This window comes from Dermochelys coriacea, chromosome 17 (assembly GCF_009764565.3).
Source record: "Dermochelys coriacea isolate rDerCor1 chromosome 17, rDerCor1.pri.v4, whole genome shotgun sequence".
In the NCBI taxonomy this organism is placed as follows: domain Eukaryota; kingdom Metazoa; phylum Chordata; order Testudines; family Dermochelyidae; genus Dermochelys; species Dermochelys coriacea.
The window spans coordinates 2,570,229-2,596,946 of record NC_050084.1 but is presented as its reverse complement, the minus strand read 5'-3'; the positions used below and the strand labels follow the sequence as shown (position 1 = coordinate 2,596,946).

At 41.9% G+C, this 26,718-nt stretch overlaps 1 protein-coding gene across 3 annotated transcripts in view; it reads left to right on the top strand.

The window, feature by feature from the left end:
• Positions 1-724: 724 nt before the first annotated feature.
• SSH2 (slingshot protein phosphatase 2) overlaps positions 725-26,718 on the top strand; it is a 139,779-nt gene continuing 113,785 nt past the window's right edge. For 2 of the 3 annotated variants that reach the window (XM_038375316.2, XM_043499237.1), the window contains exon 1: positions 725-948. In XM_038375316.2, coding sequence (XP_038231244.1) covers positions 886-948 — 63 coding nt within the window. In that variant the 5' untranslated portion in view covers positions 725-885. The remainder of the gene's footprint in view (positions 949-26,718) is intronic. The other variant, XM_038375321.2, reaches the window with a different exon arrangement.

The window sequence follows — 26,718 nt, the reverse complement described above, 5'->3', positions numbered from 1 at the left end:
GGCATTTTATGGCTTAAATTTGTGTGCGCACATCATAGACCCATCACTTTCTAGGTATCTAGGCCTCCATGGATTTAGTCAGGGAATCTTCCAGAGAATCCCAAAAGGGGATTGGATGCTGTTTTCTGTAGAGGATGGCTGGAATGTTGGGGAATTACAAATATATCATCTGTGTTGCCAACTCTAGTGATTTTATCATGAGTATCACAGGAAATTGTTCTTAAAGCCACAGCTCCGGGAACCATGGGGTTCCACCTCAACTTTCATTTCCCCCCTCAAAAAAGAACAAGGAGAAGCAGCAGCATCGTCATCCCAGTGCTCCCTAAAGACTCAAAAACCAGAAGGTAAATAAAAATCACCCAGCAGCTATTCATTATTATTTAAATCTCATCATTGTAAACCGATCTCATGATTTTGGAGGCATGATTTTTGAACACTTTGAGGGTAGCTGCCCTAGTGATGCACCCTGCTGGGTTCCTCTTGGGAATCCTTTCAAGCCGGGGAAGGGAAGGGCCGAGCCCCGACGAGCCCAGTCCTGCGCCCGTTTCCCGAAGGGAGTGGAGCAGGAAGGGGCTCGGCAGCAGCCCCAGCAGCGAGGAGGTGGGTTTCGCTAGGGGCCAGCAGAGCAGGGGTTAACGGCTGCCGCAGCAGGGCGGGGGCGCGGCTGGGCTGACAGGTGGCGCATGCGCGTTGGCGCCTCATTGTGCCCGGCCGGCCCAGCCCCGCCGCGCCTCGCTCAGTCGGCCAGGGGCCGTTGGCGGGGGCTGAGCTGCTGTCCCCGGCGGTCACTGCGGCGCCGCCGCCTCTCGCCCCGCCCGCCTCCGGAGCTCCGCCATGGAGTAAGCCCCCCTCCCGCGGCCGGACGGGGCCCCCCGCCGCTCCTCGATGGCTCTGGTAACGGTGCAGCGCTCGCCTACCCCCAGCGCCACCTCCAGCCCCTGCGCCTCGGTGAGTCTCCCCGCCCGGCCGGCGCTCCCTCGCTGAGGGGAGGGAAAGACAGTTGGCTGCCACATAGGGTCCGGCCGGTGTGCGCGCGCATGCGCGCGCCGTGCTTGCTCCTTCTCTTCCCCCCCACCCCCCCTTTCTCCCGGGCCTGACAGCTGGGCGCGAGCAGGGCAGCCCCAGGGATGCTCAGGCTGGCTGCAGGCTCCGGGCAGGCACCGAGCCTGGGGACCCCTCCTGGGCAGCGGGGAGGGGGTAAGCAGGATCGCTCTTGCTTTTTTCCCCCTTGCCTTGTGCAAAAATGTCATTATGGCTTTTATAGGTTTCAGAGTAGCAGCCGTGTTAGTCTGTATTCGCAAAAAGAAAAGGAGTACCCGTGGCACCTTAGAGACTAACAAATTTATTAGAGCATAAGCTTTCGTGAGCTACAGCTCACTTCATCCGATGCATCCGATGAAGTGAGCTGTAGCTCACGAAAGCTTATGCTCTAATAAATTTGTTAGTCTCTAAGGTGCCACGGGTACTCCTTTTCTTTTTATGGCTTTTATAGTGTACTTGGTTTCAGAGTAGCAGCCGTGTTAGTCTGTATTCGCAAAAAGAAAAGCAGTACTTGTGGCACCTTAGAGACTAACAAATTTATTAGAGCATAAGCAAGTGAGCTATAGCTCACGAAAGCTTATGCTCTAATAAATTTGTTAGTCTCTAAGGTGCCACAAGTACTGCTTTTCTTATAGTGTGCTTGCAAAACGATTAAATGAATCCATGTCTAGGTCACTTATATACCGCTTCCCAATCTGGTTCTGGCCCATCTTTATTGCTCTGCTGCAAAGAAATAGCCTGGGGAAGGGGGTTCTCTCCTGGGCCATGTCTCTAGAGAGTGTGTGGGTTTCTGTTTGGTGGTGGTTGGCTTTTAATTTATTGAAAGCAAGCTGATCAGGTCTGGGGAGTCTTAAAAATATGGATCTTATGGATGGAATGTTTTACCCAACTTCAGAGGTAAAATGTTTGCAGTGAAATGAAGTTTCAATGGAAACCATTTGTTTCTGGGTTTAAATGCTGCCCTGTCGTGTTTGTCACCCAACACAGTTCAGGGTGTAAAGATGAATGAGAACCACCAGAAAGTGAAATGGACTATAAATAAACTGGCTGGTCTTCACTTCCATTGTGCAAGAAATGTAAAAATCATTGGTTAAAAGGAAACTGGGATTCTAATAACTGACCATGTTAAATTCCTCCCCTACAGAACTGTATTCTAAAAATGATTTAACCTGGTATTTGCCTTTAGGCATCTTCCATGCATGAGCTTTCTTTCAGAAAAAGCGACTAGATTTTCCTACTCAGTGCTGCATGTAATTTTCAAAAGTCTATATCAAACTGAAACAGTCTTTAAAACAGGAAGATTTTAAATCTCTCTGTGGCAGTGAAAGCTCTCATTAAAAGGGTCTTTAAAACTACCAAAAATTAATCCCAAATCAGGGAGTGTGGCAGGTTATGAAAGGGATGCTGTCATACTCAAAATCATGTTTTGTTTAAAAAGCGGGGAGCAACTGAAAGTGAAGCATCTAAATTACTACTTACAATTGATATAGTTTGTTACTAGCAGTTAACTGAGGATGGCAATGAAAACTGCCAAGTTGTTTTCACTTCATTTATATTCAGTTTCCGGTTGGCTTCACTTTGGAAGTCTTATGTATTATCACACTCACATTTATGTTTAGGTTGCAAATGCTTCAGGGGAATGTTGAAATCCCAGTTGTTTTGGCTAAAATAAAAACCACTCTGAAAATATTTCTTGGGTTGGGTAAAATCTCTTTTGATCTAAATTGTGGATTAACTGTTTGATAATATCACATCAAACGTTATTTTGGATACAAGGGTATTAACACCTATGTTTGTTTGTTTTTCCTGTCTTGCTAAGACATGCCTGTTTTATTAGCAATGCAGATTAACTCCACTTGTGTTACTTTGCTATAAATATTGATTAACTCTGTTATTTCATCATATGATGTTTTCACAACCATGCATGGGGTAACAGTCTATGCTTAGCTGCTCCTCACTTCCTCCATGTGTAAAACACTTCAACAGTTAGCTTAATGCCTCTTTAGGGTAGGAACTCTTGTATTGGTGACAAGACTGATTTTTTTTTTTAATGTAATTCATACATCCCAACTGATGCCTAGTCTCAAATAGCTCCTTCTCCATTTAAACTTGTCGTGATGATCACTTTGCAAAGCTGCCCTGTTTGGTGCAGCTAACCAGCCTGTTTCCCTTCTAGGTTACCAAAAAAGTTGCTTTGGATTTGGATCACTGTGAACAGTTAGGAAAGAGAGTGTGGATGCACGAATGCTGTGTGTGTGTACAGAGAATACCACCTTTAGCATATTTAGCAGTACTAGCACCCTTTCCTCATTCTAATAAAATTGAGATGTAACCTGCTAAACTAGTCACCGTAAATCTATGGTACTCTTCACAAGAGTAAGTGTAAAAAGAAAAGGAGTACTTGTGGCACCTTAGAGACTAACAAATTTATTGGAGCATAAGCTTTCGTTTTTGTTTCAGTTGCATCCGATGAAGTGAGATGTAGGTCACGAAAGCTTATGCTCCAATAAATTTGTTAGTCTCTAAGGTGCCACAAGTACTCCTTTTCTTTTTGCGAATACAGACTAACACGGCTGCTACTCTGAAACCTGTCAAGAGTAAGTGTGTGGGCTCTAGTGTCCTGACCAAACTTTAACTTTAGTAATTACTTTCTGCCTACCTAAAACTCGCCTTGCAGTCTCAAGTGGAAATGGTATTTTTCACTTTCTGCCCTAAACAGTTGTAATGGGGTTTTTGTGAACTCTTCAAATGCCTTCTGCATTTCACCGGTGGTTGAAGCATGTTTATAATTATTATTACTACTACTACTACTAATATAAAATTGTAAAAGTCCTTTGTGATCTTTTAGGATGAAAGGCACTTTAGAAAAAATATATGCTATTTCAGCTCATCTGCATATCTGCTGCTAAACTTTCTTCAGTGTTAAGCAAAATATAGCATTTGGTTTCAATATATTAGATATGCCACCAAGCTTAAATAGTTACTGGAGTTAAGTCTCCAAACTTTGTCCATTGAGTGCCATGAGAATTCCCAAGTCACACTGTAGTGGAGACTGTCGTTTGGCTAGATATCTAGCTCTTGTCAGAATTCCATTGACCTTTACAGTTCATTGCCATTAGGTACTGTGTGAGAAGGTTGGACTGAAAATTTCCTGGTGAGATGGCCCGAAAATTTCAGGAGATGGTCCCAAATGAAATGCTGAAGGCTTGTGCTTCTAGCAAGTCTATCGCCTTGTTAATCCTCCTTAAGGTCTTTATCCTGAAATTGACTCTGTATGGGAGGTCCCCTCTGCCTCGGGAGAGCCCTGTTGATTTCAACAGGGTTCTGCATAACTGCAGGAGTCTGTTTATAGAGTCCCTTGTAAGATCAGGGCCTGCAATTTTGTGGAAAAACTTCTGCTTAATTTAGCAAGATGTCTGGTCAAACCATGCTTTAATCCTTTCTCTGTGTGCACAGGATCATAGGTTGATAATTTTCTACAATAAATAAGATTGGCTGCTGTAATGTTCTAATAGACTAATCGAACTGTTAGGTTTTTTGTTTTTGCTACATATGGATATTTTCTGTGTGGACACCAACACATTATACCAATCATCTAGAGTTAAATGTAAACCCCAACTTTTTGTTCCTTCTCTAGGTAACATGGGGATGGGGTCAAGTTTAAATCTGATAAATTAGTCCTCCAGAGAGTGTAGAGGTCTGACATGTAGGTTGATGTTCTCATGTCTTGACATAAAAATTTTCAGACTGCTGCTTTGCCATCTCAAACTGGGAGTAAGGAGAAAGTGTTACACTTGTGTATGCTTCAAGGGTGACCAAATGGAGGAACGAATTTCATTTCTAGGTCACTAAAAGACTTTGAGGACAGAGTCCCTTATAAATTGCTTGATGCTCTTCTGTTAGAAGTAGACTTCCTAGACAAGAAGAGGAGGTTCAAATAGTGCAGTGTCAATGTCCTTGAACCACAGGGGATTTCTGCATTGTGTGCTGCAAAAGTATTATAATTGGCTTCCCTGGATTCAGGGGAATAAATGATTCAAATCAGTTTGAAATTGGATGGTTTTATTTCTAGATTTTTGTCCTCATTGCCATAGAATTTGAGCACCTCGCAAATATTTATTGCATTGTAGAGGAGTGTTTCATACTGTGGTTTGACCAGGTTGTGTTAGATCTGCAGTATTTCACCTGGCTACTTATAAACCATGATCTCTTAATTGTCTGAGTTTCCAGTTGTAGTTTGGCTTTTGACTATGCTGGCACTTTTATCAAAAAAGAGAGACCTCTGTGCTGCATCCTACAAAACATTTCCATTCTTTCTACCAGAAGCAGTAGCTGGAATGAGCAGAAGTGTCTTATGGGCAGAGTATGGGTCCAGCGGCGATTTCATCAAAGTGGAGTACGTGATTATTGTGGGAGTTAGAGAGTGAATACCTTCATTAACACAGCAGCCGATGCTTTAGAGCTGAAGGATTTGAACCTTGTAAAGATTTCCAGTTTCTGTTGTGGAATATTCGGTGTTGGCTTTTTTCGGCAAAAGCCTAGCTCATGTTTTAAGAGTAAAAGATGTTTTTTTATCAGTGTGTTTTTCCCTTAACTACAGCAAATACTGTTCCTCTTCTCCCTATCTGAATCCCCACGCTCCTCTGGAACTGTGTTTGTGGGGACATGGTATGTGTGGCGCTTGCTGCCTCACATCGCAAAAAATTGCGATGCTGCAAACATTTTACATGTAAACCTAAAAGTGAATGCAGATCTAGTCTCAAATACTTGCTTTGGAGGCTTCTCTGTTTATAACCTACAGCTTGTAACAGTGCTTACAGGAATAGAATTAGGCCTCGCTTACACTTAAAACTTAGCTCAATGTGGAAGATCCACACTCTGGAGCAGGGGTGGCCAACCTGAGCTTGAGAAGGAGCCAGAATTTACCAATGTACATGGCCAAAGAGCCACAGGAATACATCAGCAGCCCCCCTTCAGCTCCCCCACCCCATTCCCAGCACTTCCCACCCACCGGCAGCCCCACCGATCGGCGCCTCCCCCTCCCTCCCCATGCTTCCCGATCAGCTGTTCTGTGGTGTGCAGGAGGAGGAACGAGGGCATGGCAGGCTCAGGGGAGGGTTGGAGTCGGGCAGGACCTGTGGCAGAGCCAGGGGTTGAGCAGTGAACACCCCCTGGCACATTGGAGAATTGGAGCCTCCAGCTCCAGCCCCGGTGCCTGTACAAGGAGCTGCATATTAACTTCTGAAGAGCCACATGTGACTCTGGAGCCACAGGTTGGCCCCCCGCTCTTGAGTGTCATAGCTAAGCTGACCTATTGCCTGGTGTAGACACAATTAAGGCAATCAAAGAATGCTTCCAAAGTTCTAGCTGTTGTCACTCAGGGAGGTAGAGTTCCTACAGCGAGAGGAAAAACCTTGTCCATTGCTCTAGCACATTTAGCTGTAGGAGTGAGAGAAGCTTGGGACCAGATCCCTAGTAGGGAGATTTAAAGGATCCAGGCCCGTGGTATCCTTCCTTCCTGGAGACTCCCTAGTTGCGAATGTCTGTCAAAGAGGATCCTGGGAACCTGGCTTTGCAAAGTTCTTCTTGCTTCCCCACTCCACCCCCCAGTGGCCTCATTTCAGTGGAATAATATGTAAACTGACATCAGCTGGACTCGTGTGCAGGCAGATCCAGCAGGCTGTATGGAAACCTGCTGTCTGAATTTGGACAATGCCAGAGAAAGCACTGCCACATTCTGCTTTGCTGTATGTCTTCCACAACCTTGCCCTAGTCTGTTCCCAATAACTCAGCCAGATGGCTTGCAATTTGTCAAGGTTCAATCAAGCCTTGTTCCAAGACATAATGAAGATTTGAGCTGGAGGACTCTTCAGGATTTGTTAAAGGTGGAGTGAGTTTTTGCACAATTCACTGGCTCGTCTACTCTCCGACTAGTCTGAGACAAATGGAAATCTATGAACTGCTCCTGTGTGTTTGGTTCCAAGCAACCTTTTCCTCCCATGGAAAAAATCCTCTCTCCCACTCTGTCTTCAAAAATTGTGGTAGTGGCTCAACCCATGCTTTCCAAGACTTCACTTATAAAACGAAGAGCTGGAAGTTTGCATGGCAAAGTCTGGCTGTGGAGGAGTGTTGGAAAGCAGCACAAGTCTTTTCCAGATGGTAAAATCCAGATGGTATATCTGACGGTGCAGTATATGTCCACAGCAAATTAACTTTTGCTGACAGTTAAGTGCTAAATGAGATTTCTCTGAATCTGTCTCCTAATCTTCCTGTTTTCTCCTGTGTCACACAGAAACTGATCATTCAAAAAAGACTTGTCCTGATTTAATTGTGTATCTGTTAATTCCATAAACACAGAATTCTTCACTACCACACATGAAATGCACTGCATAGAGTTGATCCTTGATGGTTAGTGTATGTAAGCGTTTCAAACGTGCCAGAGTCCACAGTATGTAGGCACCATTATTAAATTAAAAATAGTTTCCTTCCTATCTGAACAAGAACCAGATTGTCACCCTTCTCCCTTTTATACCATCTCCTAAGTGCTGTTGTCTCAGGAGAGATGTTGAGGCATTGTGCACCTGCTGTTGTGCCAACAGTCTTCTATTGTTCTCTAAAAGTTCCAGGACTTGGGCTTGCTCTGATCTCTAGCGCCTCATAGTTAATATCAGCTTTTTTATTTTTTTTGGGTGCAGGGGGAGGTACAATTTTCTTAGATGTGTCCAGTTGATCTGAAGTTTTGGTGCACGAGATGGAAATGTGAAAGCCCAGTTGATTAGGCTCTAAATCTGCTTTGACCAATTGTGTCCAGTTATTTACTACTTTCCCCTTCCATGGTGGTCTTATCAATTCTATTGCTTCTATCTCCATATACACTAACCTAAAATATTGGAGGAAAACTTGTTGATATCATGCAGAACAGAAGTCTGGGGTGTGTGTTTGATCTGGTAGTGAGAACGTAGTTGATACCATATATACCTGGTGTAAAAGTCTCTGCATTGGATTTACAGTTTAAGGCTCTGGAGAATGTTAGAGGGGACCTTACCGAAAAGCTTACTGGGAGATCCCCGTTAACATGATGAGGTGAACAAAGGAAAGTGGCCCTAATGTTGCAGGATGCTGCCATCTTCTGAAACAATTACTATAGAACTGTCTCTACTCATTGGCTTTTAGTAACTCTTTCATTAATTTTTTTTTTGAAGGACGGCTCCACAGAGGAAAAGCAAAATAATCCTGTCTGACCCTTTCTTGAGAAGTGAAGGATCTGGGCAGGCAATCAAGCCTGGACTCCTTTCCAGTAAGAGAGCATATTGTTTCCCTAAGGGTAGGGAAGACAACTGACCCAGAAAGAGGAGATGCTGTTTTCATTGTTATAAAATTCACAACTTAAAACAACAAAACCTTAAACCAGTCAGCTTCCCTCTTGATCCCAGGAGGTTAGCTAAAGTGGGAAGCAGAACCCTGCAAATATGTTTGGAAACCTTTGTCATTTTCTGTCTTCAAGTTCCTTGCTGGTAGAACATACAGGAAATATTTACCTCAATAATTTAAGAAACTAAATAAAACCTTTCTCTGTTTTCTTTATTTTAATAGTGCTTTCAGGGCTTTCATTAGTAGTAGTCTTAGCAATATAATTGCTAGGCAAAACACTAATTGATTGACCTCTTAGCCCAAAGTGGCTGCAACAACACTGCAAACAACTCTTTAAACTGATCACATTTATTACTACCTTTTAAAAACCTCTTCTCTCCTCTGCAGTATTTATCAGAGTGGCAGTCTATCTCTGGAGTTGCATTAATCAGTTACATGAGCAATCACTAGTTCTTATCAAGATATGCTGATAAAGCCATTTTTTTTTTCTTTAACATGTGCCAGTCCTAGAAATCTCCCAGGTAACTGGCATCACTTCATTCTGAGATGAGGGACAGAGGAGAAAGTGGGAGTTCTAAAACCTTTCAAATGTGTGCACAGCTCTTTTTCATACTAAATCTTTCAGAGACAATAGGTGAGAGCCAGACTCAACATACCCCAGACCTTCAGCATCTTCAAGCGGCAGGGTCTGGTAAACAAAGCAGGACTATGATGGTGGGATAAAAACCTGGTTGTAGATCAGGCTTTTGCAATTTTTGTTTACTTTCCAGATCTACAAGAAAATACCAGGTTTCAGAGTAGCAGCCGTGTTAGTCTGTATTCGCAAAAAGAAAAGGAGTACTTGTGGCACCTTAGAGACTAACAAATGTATTTGAGCATAAGCTTTTGTGAGCTACAGCTCACTTCATCGGATGCATTTGGTGGAGATTGCATCGCTGTAACTCATTCCAGACCCATTCTGTGGAGGACTTTAGTGTCCAACACTGCTGAACTACCACCTTTTGCAAGCATTGCACTCTTCTGGAAGTGAGATGGAAAGGAGAAGTCTGCAGCACCAGGATGTGGTTTGTTGTGACTGAAGGAGGCCTTCAGCTGCAGGCTGAGATCAGGCAGCGATCAGCCCCAGTGTTACTTTTTGCTAGTTTCCAAGACAACCAAGTGCTGCAGGTGAAGGCCTGACAACTGAAAAGTCGCTAAGCCATACTTGACTCTGCAGGCACACTTATCTGCCCCCTGCTTAACTAAGCTGGTCATTGCAGAGAAGAGCATTACAATATCTATGACGGATGTGTACATAGAAGGTAAAGTTATTCTTTGCAAGTCAAAAAGTCTTGTCTTGGGCAGCAGGCTAAAACCCAGTTTTAGATACTTAAAGTAAACCTCAACCCTTCTATTATGCAGCAAAATATGAAACGGAGGATATGGGTCCCTGGTATTTTCTTAAAAAGAAAAGAAGGGTTGAGGTTTACTTTAAGTATCTAAAACTGGGTTTTAGCCTGCTGCCCAAGACAAGACTTTTTGACTTGCAAAGAATAACTTTACCTTCTATGTACACATCCGTCATAGATATTGTAATGCTCTTCTCTGCAATGACCAGCTTAGTTAAGCAGGGGGCAGATAAGTGTGCCTGCAGAGTCAAGTATGGCTTAGCGACTTTTCAGTTGTCAGGCCTTCACCTGCAGCACTTGGTTGTCTTGGAAACTAGCAAAAAGTAACACTGGGGCTGATCGCTGCCTGATCTCAGCCTGCAGCTGAAGGCCTCCTTCAGTCACAACAAACCACATCCTGGTGCTGCAGACTTCTCCTTTCCATCTCACTTCCAGAAGAGTGCAATGCTTGCAAAAGGTGGTAGTTCAGCAGTGTTGGACACTAAAGTCCTCCACAGAATGGGTCTGGAATGAGTTACAGCGATGCAATCTCCACCAAATGCATCTGATGAAGTGAGCTATAGTTCACAAAAGCTTATGCTCAAATACATTTGTTAGCCTCTAAGGTGCCACAAGTACTCCTTTTCTTTTTGCGAATACAGACTAACACGGCTGCTACTCTGAAACCTAGCAAGGCCATAGCATGCCACCCTTACTTCTGCGCTGCTGCCTGCAGAGCTGGGCCCTCAGTTGGCAGCCACCACTCTCTGAGAATGCTGTGGGCTCCATAAAGTCCCCCATTTTCTTACTGGTTTCAGAGTAGCAGCCGTGTTAGTCTGTATTCGCAAAAAGAAAAGGAGTACTTGTGGCACCTTAGAGGCTAACAAATGTATTTGAGCATAAGCTTTCGTGAGCTACAGCTCACTTCATCAGATGAAGTGAGCTGTAGCTCATGAAAGCTTATGCTCAAATAAATTTCTTAGCCTCTATGTACCAAAGTAGGCAGTAGCAATGTGCATAGTGTTGCAGTTTTAGGCAGCAGTCAGCAAACTCAAGTTACTCCTAAGTTGTAAGGCTGAAATAATACTTGCTGCTCCCTTCCTCTTTATATGAAAGGAAGTTACCATGTGCCTTACAGGTGGAAAATCCTTTGTTTGCATAACAGATGTCTTTATGGTACATTTATAGTCATGATCTACCCTGAAACTGGACCCGGGGCTGATCCTGCAAGAGAGTGATAACAGGCTAAATATGAGTCAACAGTGTAACACTGTCACACAAAAAAAGCGAACATCGTTCTGGGATGTATTAGCAGGAGTGTTGTAAGCAAGACGCGAGTAATTCTGTTCTACTCCACGATGATTAGGCCTCAACTGGAGTATTGCGTCTCTTTCTGGGTGCCCTATTTCAGGAAAGATATGGAAAAATTAGAGAAAATCCAGAGAAGAGGAACAAAAATGACCAAAGGTCTAGAAAACATGACTTATGAGGGAAGATTGAAAAAACTGGGTTTGTTTAGTTTGGAGAAGAGAAGACTGAGGAGGGACCTAAGTTTTCAAGTACATAAAAGGTTGTTACAAGGAGGAGGGAGAAGAATTGTTTTTAACCTCCTGAGGATAGGACAAGAAGCAATGGGCTTAAATTGCAGCAAGGGAGGTTTAAGTTGGACATTACGAAAAACTTCCTGTCATGGTGGTTAAGCACTGGAATAAATTGTCTAGGGAAGTTGTGGAAGCTCCATCATTGGAGATTTTTAAGAGCAGTTAGACAAACCCTTGTCAGGGATAATACTTAATCCTGCCATGAGTGCAGGGGACTGGACTGGATGACCTCTCAAGGTTCCTTCCGGTTCCATGATACAGCCTACCTTGCTGGAAGTTGAGGGTGTTTAGCACTTGATATCCAGGGAGATGGTGATGAATATTCCTGACCATTGGAGGGACAAAAGCTGCTGAACTGTATTCTTGCACAAAGTGTGTATCTGCATTGCTATTGGTCTATCTAAGGTATTTGTGATGGGTTTTTCCCCAGTAACATTTTCTCAGCAAAAATATGGCCTTTTTGCAGGCTTTGCAGTCATTGCAATAAACTGTAATTAAAATTAAAAAATCTCTTTGCACATTGGTCTTATCTATTCTTCACACTTGTGGCAAAACTGCAGTGTAGGTGTGTTATCTGTCAAAGTAGACAAAGCCATGACGGAATTTGGTACTTGATTGAACAACCACAGAATATTTATAGCTAGTTGGAAATTATGGACATGGCACTGTATTCATGGAGTTCTCTCTGAAGCAGAATGATGCACTTAATTTTATATATATGTATATTGTCAAAAGGTGTTAGTAGTGTCAGTTAGCACTACTACAGTTATAGGCTTCATACCCTTTCTAGTGCAGGCTACTTCTAGGACTAGCAACCTGCAAAGAGAACATAGCCAGATCTGTTAACTATCCTATCTTACTGTGTGTTTCAGTAAAAAAAAAATTAAAATCTTCCTGAGCTAAATGCTAATCCTTGGGTGGAATAGGCCCAGCAGCTATCTCTGAGAATCATTACTGCAGCTGTGCTTATCTGACTTGAATCTGTTAACAAAAGCCTGATGCTTCTCCTGTTTCAAGTTTGCAGAGTCCTGCTCTGAAGTGGTCCCTGTTGCTGGGGGCACTCTCCCAAGGGGAACACAGATTTCAGTTGGAGTTGTCAGGGCAGCTGTAAATCCCACCTTTTCACCATAGCATTTCCAAAGCACCTGAGAAGAAACGGGTGGCATGTTGAAAGGTAGCAGCTCATGACTAAATCTGAGGTAGACAGGAAAGTGACTGGACAGTCCCAAGCTGAGTGTAACCTAACCACAGCTGGGTGTAACCTAGATACAAGGGTTGACTTCAAGAATAGACACTCCAGAAACACCTAAAATAGACACATCTAACTCATCTGTGAAATAAATATTATAGGGGCTTCCTTTAATGGCTAAGCAAGCCGCAGCTCAATGAAAGAAGTTTGGGCCATATTAACTCTGAATACACTAGTCTTCTGGGTTGATGCTGGAGTCTTGTAATGTAATGTTTGGTTAGTGATACAAAAGGTAAATGCAACCTAATCTTCCCCAGGATAGTGCAGGCCCTAGCAGTTAAATAAACAAGGCCCTCCCATGCACAGGCATCCTTCTGTGCAAAATAAAATTTATACTAATGCAATTTAACTTTCACCTTTCAAAGTGTGTGAAGAGGTGATAACACCCTTTACTGACCTTCCAGACTACATAAACAAGTAACATGAGGCTAGCTGTATTACTTCTTATCAGAGGGTTCCCTTTTTTAATTTTTGTTTCACTTGAGTTCTGCCTGGGCAGGGAGAGGAAGCATGATGTGGTTTTAATGCATTACTTGAAACTTATCACCAGATCTGGCTATTTTGACAGTTCTCCCTTCTAGCTGGTATTCTTGTTAGGCTACAGTTATTACAGTCTTCTGCATTCTAATGCTGAACTTCACAAACACTAACGCACTCCCCAGAAGCTTGCTCTTCAGCAGGGTGGAGTATGTTTTTGTTTTTGATTTGATTTATTTTGATAAGATTTCATACAATTGAACATGGAAATTTAACTCCTTGTGACTCCTCTTTCCCCTTACTGTTGGGTGATTATATCGCTTCTCAAACTGCTAGGGGGTGGCCAGCAACAATTGACGTAACGTCTTGTCGGAGAGGCAGAGTCTCGTCCGTGGTCCAGTGTACTCCTTATGTGCTTAGTTAAACTTGTTGCCTAGATCCTGAATGGAAAAGGTGACAGTGGCAAAACTATAAATATAGTTGCTCTTCAACACCACCCAAAAAAGTTGGGCAAAGATGGCTTTATACAAAATACCATGCTGGAGTTGTTAGCATGGCTTAAATTGAAGCTGCTCAGTCTCAAGTGGGTGAAATTAGTTATTCTTTAGTATTGTATATGCTTATACACTTAAGGTTCTGTAATTTCATTTCTTGACATCATGTTGGTGTCATCACAATGTGAAGCACAAAGACTGTATTAGAGTCTTTTGCAAGCTGGCTTCTGAGGCTGTGAACTCTCCCATGCAGAACAGAAACTATGAGGGCTGGTCTGGAGAAAAGCTTTATTCAGAATGGCATCGTGAGTACAGAAAGAGAAGTCTAAGCCCAGCAGTTCCTGTGTGGTCAGTATTCACTCAAGTCCTGACACATGTTAAGAGTCATTGGACTAACTGCTCCCCATTATTGCCTGGCTTTTCTGAAAGAGAAAGCATCAGACCTGCTGCTGGACAGTTGGAATGTCCTGGCACTACTTCAGTCTATTTTCTTCTGATGTGGAAGCTGAGCTAGTTTTCTGAAGGCTTCTGATTGGACTGATTCTGGTGGAATCTCCATCCTTAGAAGTTTTTAACGCCCGGCTTGACAAAGCCCTGACTGGGATGATTTAGTTGGGGTTGGTCCTGCTTTGAGGAGAGGGTTGGACTAGATGACCTCCTGAGGCCTCTTCAACCCTAATTTTTTATGATTCTATGACCCAACTGCTTTCTCTTGCAAAATGTGGCTGCCTTATGTAGCTCTGCTCCACTACAAGAAGATGTACTTAAACACCAAATGATCTGCCATGGTACTTGAAAACAGTTACAGTATTTGGATGCTGTTTCCCTTCTGGAGTCTTGGATGTCCAGCATTATAGTATCTAGCTTTTTGTTTGGTCTATAAGACTGCTTTTGTTAATTGGATTTCTTCACTTTATAAAAGTCTTTTGGACTCTAAAGATACTCCTATTTAATGTCTGTCCATTCCATTGGGAAGACTTTAAAGCTGTATATCTACATTAGCACACTTCAGAGCTGTAACTCACCCACGCAGCTCCACAAAGAACATAAGAATGGACATACTGCACCAAACCAGTGTTCCAGTATCCTGTCTTCTGACAATTGCCAGTTCTAGATGTTTGAGAGGGAATGAACAGAACAGTCAATTATCAAGTGGTCCATTCTCTGTTGTCCAGTTGCTGCTTCTGGCAGTCGGAGGTGTAGGGATACCCAGAGCACAGGGTTGCATCCCTGACCATTTTGGCTAATAGCCATTGATGGACCTATCCTCCATGAACTTATCTAATTTAGTTTTGAACCCAGTTATACTTTTGGCCTTCAATATCCCCTGGCAATGAGTTCCACAGATTGACTGACTGTGCGATGTGTGAAGAGAGAACTTCCTTACAGTCATTTAAAACCTGCTACTATTAATTTCACTGGGTGATCCCTGGTTCTTGGGTTATGTGAAGGGGTAAGTAGCACTTTGGTGTTCTCTTTCTTCACACCATTCATGATTTTATAGACCTCTATCATATCATCCCTTAGTTTTTTCTTTTCTAAGATGAACAGTCCTAGTCTTTTACATCTTTGCTTGTATGGAAGCTGTTCTATACCCTTAATCATTTTTGTTGCCCTTCTCAAAAAAGATATTAGAATTGGAAAAAATACAGAGACCAGGTGACCAGAACTGCATACAGTATTCAAGTCAATGGTGTACAATGGATTATATAGCGGCATTATGCTATTTACTGTCTTATCTGTCCCTTTCCTAATGATTCCTAACATTGTCCACTTTTTTGACTGCTACTGCTCATTGAGTCTTCAGGGAACTCTCCACAATGACTCCAAGATCTTTGAGTGGTAGCAGCTAATTTAGTCTCCATCATTTTGTATGAATTGTTGGGATGATTATAATGCGTAACTTTGCATTTATCACCACTGAATTTCATCTGCCATTTTGTCGCCCAGTCACCCAGTTTAGTGAGATCCCTTTGTAACTCTTAGCAGTCTGCTTTGGACTTAACTATCCTGAGTAATTTTGTGTCGTCGACAAATTTTGCCATCGCCCTGTTTACCCCTTTTCCCGGATCATTTATGAATGTTGAACAGCATAGGTCTCGATACAGATTTTGGGGGGAACCCTGCTATTTACCTCTCTCCATTGCAAAAACTGACCATTTATTCTTATGCTTTGCTTCTTGTCCATTAACTAGTTACTGATCTTTTATCCCATGACTGCTTAGTTTGCGTAAGAGGGAATTTGTTTGAGGCTTTCTGAAAGTCCAAGTACACTATATCCACTGGATCACCCTTGTCCACATGGCTATTTGACCCCCTTAAAGAATTCTAATAGATTGGTGAGGCATGATTTCCCTTTATAAAAGCTGTGTTGACTTCTTTCCCCAACATATCGTGTGTGTTTCTGTATCTGAAACTAGAAGAATTATCAATCAATATGGTACTAAAATTTGGACTTTACTGGCCTGTGATGACAAGGATCTCATCTGGAGTCTTTTCTAAAAATCAATGTTGTGTTAGTTCCTGCTTCTGATGTACTTTAATAATAATAAAAAAGAGAGAGCGAAAAAAGAAAAAAATTAGTTTTTTGTCTAGTTTTTGCTAGTTGCTCTTCAAATTCTTGTTTGGCCTGCCTATTTATACTTGCAAGAGTTTTTCTTTCTATGTTCCTCAGTAAGATTTGATTTCCAATTTTTAAAGGACACCTTTTTTGCCTTCAACTGCCTCTTTTACTCTGTTTAGCCATGGTGGCATTTTTCTGGTCCTCTTACTTGTGTGTTTTTTTTTTTTTATTTAGGGGTATACATTTCGTTTGAACGCCTATTACGGTTGGCCTTCTTGGATAAAGCATAGGTTAGGATGACTTTGATTTCATTGGTCTTTTTGTTCTCTACTTCAGGGTCATTTCCCAGCTGTGTTTGTTAAGCTAAACATCCAGTCTCTCGTTAGGTCCCCTAAATTCACTTAATAGTATTGTAAATGTCACATTCAATCAAGTGTTCTTTATAAAACTCCTTCCTTGTGCCTTTTAGACATTGCTCTTACAATTGTGGTATCTGAGCACCTTAACTTAAAATGGTCTATCTCTATACGTAAAAAGAAAAGGAGTACTTGTGGCACCTTAGAGACTAACAAATTTATTAGAGCATAAGCTTTCGTGAGCTACAGCTCACTTAAATTTGTTAGTCTCTAAGGTGCCACAAGTACTCCTTTTCTTTTTGCGAATACAGACTAACACGGCTGCTACTCTGAAACCTATCTCTATACGTGTCTCCCTTCCCGCTAGCAGGAATCTGTTTGTTTTTGTCTTATCTCCATCACAGGGGTATCTTAAAATGACTGCACAGTCTCTCTCTGGGTTTGTTCCATCCATGTAGCTACTTTTAGTGTTGCCATCTACTCTAATGTGCCAGCAATAATATGCTTGGGCCTGATTTTCAAAGGTGCTGTGCAAACACAGTCTGAAATGAAGTCCATGGGACTGGGAGTTGGGTTGGGACAATGGCCCAATGTGAGATGTCTCTGAAAACCCTGCAATTGCAGAGGTCTTTTGTTTAGATCCTGTACCCCAATCCCCGTTTCATTGGCTCAGCTTAATCTTTTTGTCTACCATCCACGTTGGTCTGATGCCAAAGACTACTGTAGATTTCAAACACTGACAGCATCTGATTTGGTTTTGCTTTTAGAGATGTGGTTTAGCACTGGCCAGAATAGCAAAGCTCAGACAGCAGTCAGTGGTTAAATGTAGAGAGATTAATGAATGGCTATGTTATTGACTCATTTAGGTTATAAATTTGTTTGTCATTAATCTGATGAAAATTCACTCTGGTTCAGCTCCCAAAAAAACAACTTGTGAGGGCTTCTGTTAAGTCACACTCTTTCTTTTGCAGGGTACCATTTTAACAGGGCTGGGCTTAACTGGAAAAGATGGGGTGGTCACAAGGTGACTGGGATTATTTAGAGACCATTGGAAAGCAGTTTGCGTTAACTGATAAGACCTTCTGTCTTTCACTTTTTCAGCTACTGTTGTTTACATCCCATGAAAACTCGTTTTAATATTCTAGATGCACATGACTGAAAATTAAATTCTTTGGCTTTTAAAAAATGGCTGAGCTGTCAAGCTCCCATTTAGGATAAAATTGTTGTCAGGGCATTCCACACGCATGGGATTTGGGGGAGGATAACTTTGAGGAAAGAAACCATATGTATTTACTGTCAGTCGTCCACTTGGAAAGAAATCTGAGAAATTAACAAAGCTGTGATTCAGTTTAAGGGCCAGTGAGCAAGTTTTCTTCTGTCCAGCTCTTCCAGCTCATTCCAAGTGAATAGATAGGGGTCATATGAGGATAGCACAGATTGTATTGTAGATTGCTGTCAACTAATGGAAACTGAAGTAGGTACCAAAGTTGTGCTTCCTCCATATGCAAATAAAAAGTGCAATAGAATTCAGAAACCTGAATGCTGGTAGCCTCTAGTACATCTATTCCTTGACTCTGAAATCTACCTTGTGTGGTGTGCATACAGAGCCTCTGAAATGAGGAGGTCGGTCTCTAGGCTATTTGCTTTACAGCTTTCCTACAAAAGGCACTCCAGGCAGTTCAGTAGTGAAAGCTGACCTGTAATTGCTTATCCTGTGCCAAGAATGGAATCTTCTTTCCCACTGGTCAATGTCCCGCATGGAAGTAAGCATTGTATTCTGCTAAAGTCCTGCAGGTATGGTTCCCCGAGGACACTTGAAGAACGGTATTCAGTGGAGCACAGTATGGTTTGAGAGCTTTTTCTGAGACCATGGTCCATGTTCAAATGTTTTACCTTTTGTACATGGGCAACAATAAGCACCTGTGTAAAAGGGGAAACTAATACTCTATCTGTGCCTGGCTTGAAACAATAGATCAGATAAATTTACTGGCTTCAGGAATTTGGATACTGCAGTGAAATGCTCAGAGTAAAAAATCTGGAGAATGGATGGATTAGATTAGACCATACCGTTTTAAAACCAAAGTGTAGTTTGGTTTTTTAGTTAGTTTTAAAGCTAAGGTACTGGTTTACACCAGACACAGATTAAACTTGATATGATGATTCCAGAGTATGTAAAAGAGAGTCTGGGTATAGCACAATAATTAATTAATTCGTTAGCACTGTGTTATGATGTGGTCTGGAGGGCCCATTATGCCAGGTGCTGTACATACATGTAGTGCGAGACAGTACCTGGTCCAAAGAGGCTGCAATTGAAATAGACAAGATGAATGGTGAGGAAGGAAAGTGTGGCACAGAGAGAAGAAGTGACTCGCCTAATGCCACACTGAAGGTCATTTGCGGAGCTGGGTATAAAACAATTCTCCTGACTCCCAGTCAATTGCCTTAGTGACTAGACCTGACTGCTTCTCGCTATTAGCATATGGCTGAACGAGTCAAGTCAGTCTCGGGTGGGAGGATGCTCAGTAAGAGAACTAAAAAGGTAGGGCATGCCAAATACTTATAATATATGGCCTGATGTTCTCTGTTATACTAGAAAGTCATATACCCCATGGCAACGCTGTTGACTAATCTTTCTGTGAATTCAGTCTTCTGGGACAAGAAGCTTGATGATGATAAAGCAGCCAGATCTTGAACATGTTGGTTGGTCTCTGTGTCCTACCTATCCAGGGTTGCCATATTTCTTTATGTGGGCCATGTTGAGACCATCCTCAATGGTTCTGGAGTCTGTTTAAATGTCGAGAGCACTAGTTTTTTTTTTGTTTTGTTTTGTTTTTGGGGCTGGGTGTCTCTCACACATGGAAAAATAGCAAATGCAAACTTATTTGAAATACTTTCACTGTCTTTGGCTTGACGTGTCTTGACACTGAATGTCTCACAGTGCATTGCTATGTAACGTGTAACATTTCCAAGTGCATTCTTCTTTTTATTGGAATGAAGATGTAGAATTCTTCCCACAGGTGCTGCTGCTGGTTCTGGCTGTTTTGTAACATGATCTTTCTTAAGCATATAATCTCTCATATTTGCTCTGACAACCAGTTTGGAGGTGTTGCATGGTAAGGCGTGTATTTCCGTCAGGAGTAGCCATAAGTCTGGAGTTGGTAGGCTGAAAGGCAGAGCTGTACCTTCTCCGATGTGGGAGAAGAGCTTAGGGAGTGGGACGCTATGCACAGGAGTCTTTATTCCAGGGTTTTTGTTTTTTGGCTTGTGTGTAACTTTTTTTTTTTTTTTTCAAGGGAGCACTGAACCACTAAAACGCTACAAATATTTCTTCTGGATGTTTAGACTTGAAGTCTTTTATTCACTGAATCATCATATTTATTAACCTGACAAATTAATAGCAAACTCTTCTTTCAGTTCATGCATGCGCCATATCAGAACTCTGCTTGTCACCACACATAAGAACTTCATTCATCTGCTTTACAATGTCATTGATGACAACCTGGCAGTGGCCCAGTTGTGAGCAAGTTAACAACAAAAGGCTGCATTGTAAACCTCTCTGAGAGTACATGCTACATTAAGTCTAAAATTTTTTTTTTTTTAAACTGCTTGTTTTAGGCAGTTACATGCAGCCAAGTAATTATAAACCTTTGAAAGGATGATAGTTTTCAGAGTAGTTTTGTCTTAAAATGGGAACAGGCTGGAATGAAGGATTCATTCTTACAGTTTAGATGAGGCTTCAAACTTCTATGAACCTAAGGTGTTTGGTAAAGTAAAGGGATATTTCATGCTGAGTCAGAGGTAGGTAAATGGTTGTCTTACTGAGCATACAAGTTTAACTGCTTAAATTCTTGTAATTTGAGTAGCAATTGGAGTGGAAATTGCAGCAACTTGTATGTAGACTATATTTTGCCATGTGTCTTAGGGCTAAGAAAATTATCTGGAGAATGGGGAATGTTGGTGAGGTGGCTTATGTTAATTGTACTGTACTGTCCTACGTCTAGAAGTGCCATGGCTATGCCGACCTAAGTTTTGGTGCAGATGCAGCTAGATCGATGGAAGAATGCTTCCATTGGCACAGCTACAGGGGCTCAGGGATGTGGATTTCCTACAGTGACCAGAAAAATCCCTTCCGTTGCTGTAGGAAAAGTCTATGCTACTGTGCTACAGCAGCAGTACCGGGCTGTGCCACTGTAGTGTCCGTGATGTAGACATGGCCTGAATCTAGCACCAAGTAATATCTGCCTCCTGCAACAGTCTGCAGGCTCTGGGATAGATCTTCTTCTTCGTGCTGCGGGTTTTGTGTGGCACACATGTGGTGTTGGGCTCAACATCCCAGAGTTCCATGGCCTGGTCATCCTGCCAGAGGTCCAGAGTGTATCTGAACTCCTCTGCTTTGCTCTTCTAACTCAGACTCCTCCTCGCCATGTTTTCATTGCTTCCTGGCTTGGATCGTTCTTGCAGCACTTAGACAAATCTAGAAATACTTCAGTATTTGTCCATTACACAAACCAAATCACCCTCACATTTCAGCTTTGGGTTTGCTTTGTTTCTGAACTTTGTGGTAACTTAATTAGCCCGTCTCAAGAAATGTAATGGGTTGTGGAGGGTTTTCTGTAGCTGCTCTTGATTAAACCCAGCTATTTTCCGTGAATATCGCCATCACGGTAATAAACATAACACTTAAAATGCTTGTCATGCTAGCTTCTCGGGAGTAAATCCTGCTGCAGTAAACCCTGTCAGAGCTGGAAAATATTAATCCTCCTTGACAGAGGGGGAAACCAAGGCACAGTGAGGTGAAAGGAGGACTTGTCTAAAGTCGTGCAGCAGTGAAGAGGCAGAGCTGGAAGTGTAGAACCTGCCTCCCATGTCAAAATGGTGACACCCCTAGCTTCCAAAGAAGTGGCTAAAAATCTCATTTCTTTCCTCTTGTAATAACTGTGGGATATGGACAATAGCTTGAGTTAGATGCACATTTAATTGTCTGCCAAAGGGTGACCTTGAGAGTTTTACCATTGACTAGGAGGTGTGGAGCAGAGTTAAGCCAGTGCTCGGTGCTTTTGAAAATCCACTCCTAGTCCATGTCCCCCAGAAAAGTGAATGGCTTATTCAAATGCATGGAATGTGTCATGTGTTTTGTCACTTTCCCCTTCCTTAAGTTCCACACAGTAGCCAAATGAAAGCACACATTTTAGCTTGCATAACGTTAAATGATTCCTGCTTGCTAGAATTCCAGGGTTCAAGCAGGAAGGATTGGCAGCGTACAGAAGCTTTCCAAAAATGTTTGGTGGTAACTGAGCATAAATGCTCATGACTGAACTTCTGTTGGATGTTGCTGTTTTTGTATTAAAAAAGGAAATACAAACTTGGCAACTGAATTCTCTGGGAGAATGGCTTTAACCACAGGATTGGCTACTCCAATGATGTGGTTGTGTTACCTTAGGAAGTGCTTGTGTTCCAGCACTCCTCGACACTAGTTGCTGTCAGATTTTCAGTACAATTGCTGAGCTAAGTTTTCACTCACTCTATGCCAGCTGGAGGGCAACATGCGAACAGGGAAAATGTTTATAAGAAACTAGGAAATAGTGGAACACTGTGGTAATTAAACTGATACCCTGATAACAGTTTTAAAGAAAAACACTGCCTTGTTCCTAATAGCTAAAAGGGGGAAAAATTATTATTATTATTATTATTATTATTATTACTATTATTATTTTTATTATGATTTTTTTTTAAATGGTCAGACTTCATCATGGAAATATCAGCTCTTGGGTCTGGCGACTGTTACTATGATCTAACATACCAATTCATTAGCCAATTTTGTTTGAATTTATAATCAACTGGCTTTTCTGTACTCTTCATTAATAGAGAACATTAAAATATCCAGCTGCAGACTGTTCCCTTCAAACATGTGACACTGACATCAGACCTAGAAGTAATCATTGAACGGCCTCCAAAAGTGACCTCAGTCAACACCACTTCTGTGTGCTGGTATAACAAAATGTTGGGTAACTTGACTTCCTGGTTACTTGTACTTCCATTAATTTTACAAGACGGGCCTTGGCCCATTCTAGCTGAAGTTCTTGAAAGACTTCTTTGAAGCTCAAGCGTTTTGTCCAATTGTTCCAGTGCTGGACAGGTAAAGGGGAAGTGCTCCAGGCTTTACTAAATAGCTCAAAGGCACACTATGGCCACCTCCTGCACCACTAATGTATAGTGGGAGGCAGTGACAGAGTAGGAGCACTGGGAACTGACCTGTGCATAGTACGTCTCTTTCCCTCCCGCTCTGCCATGAACTTGCTGAATGGCCAACGAGGTGCTTCACCTCTCCATGACACATCTGACTGTATGTAAAGGGCTGATCTCTTGCTCAGTATGGGTGTTAAGGCTTAAATAAGTCCCTTTTCAAATGAAAGGCAAAACATTTGTCTTCCTAAACCTGTCAGTAGAGCTTGCTCTGCTTCCTCACTGGATCCTTATTTGGCTCAAACTACTGTAATAATGACACAACCATTTCCCTTCCTTGGAGTCTGGACACTGTTTCATTTTTGAATCTGAACTGACATCTTAATTGGAGTGACTAGTCATGATCTAAATGAGATTGAGCCCTGGCAAAGCAATGCTGGAGGTTTGTTGCTTTGTTGATGGTATTGTTCAGCTACTTTCTCTCACATACCAGAATTCTTTGCATTAATTACAGGGCTTCTTTCTCTCCTGCCCGGCACAAATGTCTTGCTGGTGTCCATGCTATCAGGGTAACAGACTCCAGGCTGGCATGTTTTTTCCATGAACTTGGTATATGTGGCTTCTCTCTAAACTGGCAATATTTAGTAGTCCCTATCCTTTGTAGTTTTCCATGTCCCTTGTTATTCAGATTACTTGTCTCTGACCCCCTCTGTTTCTGGTATCTCCTTTCTGGGAAGTGGGGATCAGTACTGCACACAGAATTCCAGAGGAGGTCTTTTATGTAGACTTCTATCATGATGGTGTAATATTTTCAGTGTTGTACATCCCGTTCCTAATGTGTCTTTAAAAAAAAAAAACAGGGCTTTTTTTTTTTTAAATACTATAGCTGCACATTGAGAAGAGCTATTCACTAAGCAGTCTATAATGTTGCCCTGGTCTTTTTCTTGAGCTGTTAAAGCAACTTGGAACCTAGCAAGGCTTATGAGTAACTAAAAACTGTGCTAGAATGATCTGCAGTCTGGTGTTTGAAGGGTACTATAGAAAGCTATCAAGCTTCATAAAGAGCCTTGATCTGGAGAAGAGGAAGTGAAAAGTGTAACTCCATGGAGTTGCATGGATGAAAGAGAAGGTGAGCTGGATTGCAAGAGGTGTGTTGGAGCAAGTCCGTAGAAAGAGAACGCTGGCCTCTTGGCTACTTCTTTGGATCCTCTAGGGGGCTAACTGGATTTTCTTTGTAGGCCAGAAGCCTATGAGGCTGGCTAATAAAATTCTGGGCAGGTCCCAGAGTCTGGGCCAGTTCTGGAGCCCGGCAGTCTACACAGCAATGAAACAGTCCTTCAGCCTGAGCCCTGCAACCCCAAGGCAGCTGGCATGTAGACATACCAAATCAGAAAGGTAGCAATTCACTCCTGCTTGGTAAATAACTACATGGGGCTCAATTCTCCATTGCCCTGCATCCGATGTCTTTCATAGCCCCGGAGATTAATTCATCCCAGGGATGAGTCTACAGTTACCAATACGGTAATATAAGTCTGAGTTATTGTGGCTCAGATGCATTCTTTACTGCTTTTCCAGATAGTAACCTTGAAAGGTCTCTCCTATGTTGAGCGCGTTGGGCCAGTTTCTGGTACATCATGTTGAAAATGGAAATTTAAATAGCTTTAAAAAATGCTTTCCCACATGAATCATCTTGCATGAAGTCTTAAAATAGAATATTGTCCCAGGACATAAGTCAACACAGACCTTCAATGTGTTCAACCCATTTCCCGAGTGACTTTATTTAAAATGAAAAGAAGTACTTGTGGCACCTTAGAGACTAGCAAATTTATTTGAGCATAAGCTTTCATGAGCTACAGCTCACTTCATTGGATGCATTATTTAAAACAGGACAGTTTATTTAAAACAGAACAGCTGACTTTGTTTCTATGGTTTGCTTTTGGCTGTAGTCTTCTCCTTTTAATGAATAAGCATATCTCAGCTGATATTGTGAATGTGTTGGCTGTATGATGGAAGGATGGGATTGTCCGTTGTGAACTTGGGATAACATCTACATGTAACATCCGCCCTTTTCAAAGGGCAAGTGGGAACGCACTCTACTTGTTTCAAAGCATCTCAGGCTGAGTCTGGTTTTTGTCTTCCACTTTCTGATCATGCACCACTCTTACTACAGGGAATAGGAAGGGTGCCCGTCTGCACTGAAGAGACAATATCACCAAATCTTTTTCTTCAGAGATCCTAGCCATCCTAATAACATTCTAAATTCAGTGTTCCAGAACACAAACTTGTGAGGATGCTGGAAAAAGCAGTGACCAAATGAAAAATTCAAATTGGATTTACTCCATTTCCTTATTAATAATCACAACAGCAGGGGAAGTGTAACAAGCAGCGTTGCTAACTGTGTATAGCTGAAAACCTTGATAAAACAGCCCTTGATTTTAATAGTAGATGTTTGGAAATAATCTTACAATGCTGAGCCCTTCATTATGGCTTTCTGGTTACTGTAATGACCTTTGTTAGGCCAGGTCTCCCTTCTAAGGTATGTCAGCTTCATTCCCATAAGAAGTTTAGAAAGTTTTTTAAAATGTGATGCCTATGGGTGTCTGGAAGCTTTAAAATTACATGTATTAAATTGGCCTCTTGTGCTGTTGTGTGGTGATGAGTCCTAAAAACGTGCTTCTGTGTGATGATTTAAACCATGTTTTGGAGCAGACTCTAACCCAAGTAATAGGAAGTTACATCATCTCTTCTTGATGTTTTTTCACTTGGATTTTAGAGCTGGATAGTGCAAACGGTGCCTTTTGACCCTGAAATATTCTGAAAGACCCTGAAAGAGTGTTAAAGAACTTCAGAAGAGCACAGTATTTTGGCTAGAAATGTGTATAGGAGTTAATGAGGAATACTAGAAGGGCACAAAGATGATTGACTTGTGACTAGTTTATTTTCTGTTCATTAAGTGCCTTGGGAATGTTGTTTCTTTAGAAATAGCCAACTGGTACCAATACTGCTATTTTTGGTGATTTTTGCTAGCAGTAGATAGTCTGGATTAAATTTTATATAAAACCACTTGTTCATTGGCTAGGTAGCATCCAGGATTCCTCAAAGCTTTCCCCCAAAACTTGCTAGGAATATTCCTATGTGAGATGTGTCCCCTCACTAGTTGTTTTTGTACGGCTTTGGGATTTGAAAACATGGCTTTCATGCTTTTAGGTTTGTTTTGTGTGTGTGGAGCTTTTTTAGAACTGTGGCTGTTTTTAAAAGTAGTTACTTATAAACTAGTGAAGAACAGTTGGAAGCCAGCTGCCTTCATTTCCAAACCTTAGACATGTCACAAAAATTAACAGAGATGAAAATGTTGATATCTGTAAGTTTTAGAACTTGTGCAGTAAACAACAAATGTCTGTGCAGCAAGTGCCTATGCTGTGTTTCCTAGGTGGCCAGGATCTGCAAATGCAGATGCAAGTACCCTTGGCTAATTTGTTAATAAATACACTGATCACTGACTGTCTAAAGATGAAAAGCCGAAGCCTGCAGCAAGATTAGTTACGCAATTGAGAGAATAAAAAACTATCATATGATCTTTATTCCTTTTGAATGGGTGGAGTTGCTTTGACTCTGCCCTTCTGGGTATGCTAAAGTGTGTATCTAATCCATCAGGCTTAAATAGTTATTGACCCCATAGTATGTGGAGGTTTTCCCTGTTACTTAACTTCAGGAATCCTGACTGTATAATGGTGCATAGAGATTTTCTTAATTGCTGGCCACTGCTTATATAACTTCTAATTTTTAGTCTGAAGTTTTCAAGGCCTTTTTCCTTGAAGCTTGGAAATGCTGTAGATTGAAAATGCAACAGTTCAGGTTTTCCCATTGCACTTGCAGAGCTCTGCCTCCTTTTAACAGTACTATATGAACCTTCACATTCATTCTCAACATCCCTCGGAGGCTGGCACTGTAGAATTGTCTCTTATTTTGACCAGTGTGGAAACTGAAGCACCAGGAGGTAAAATGACTTGCTTGGT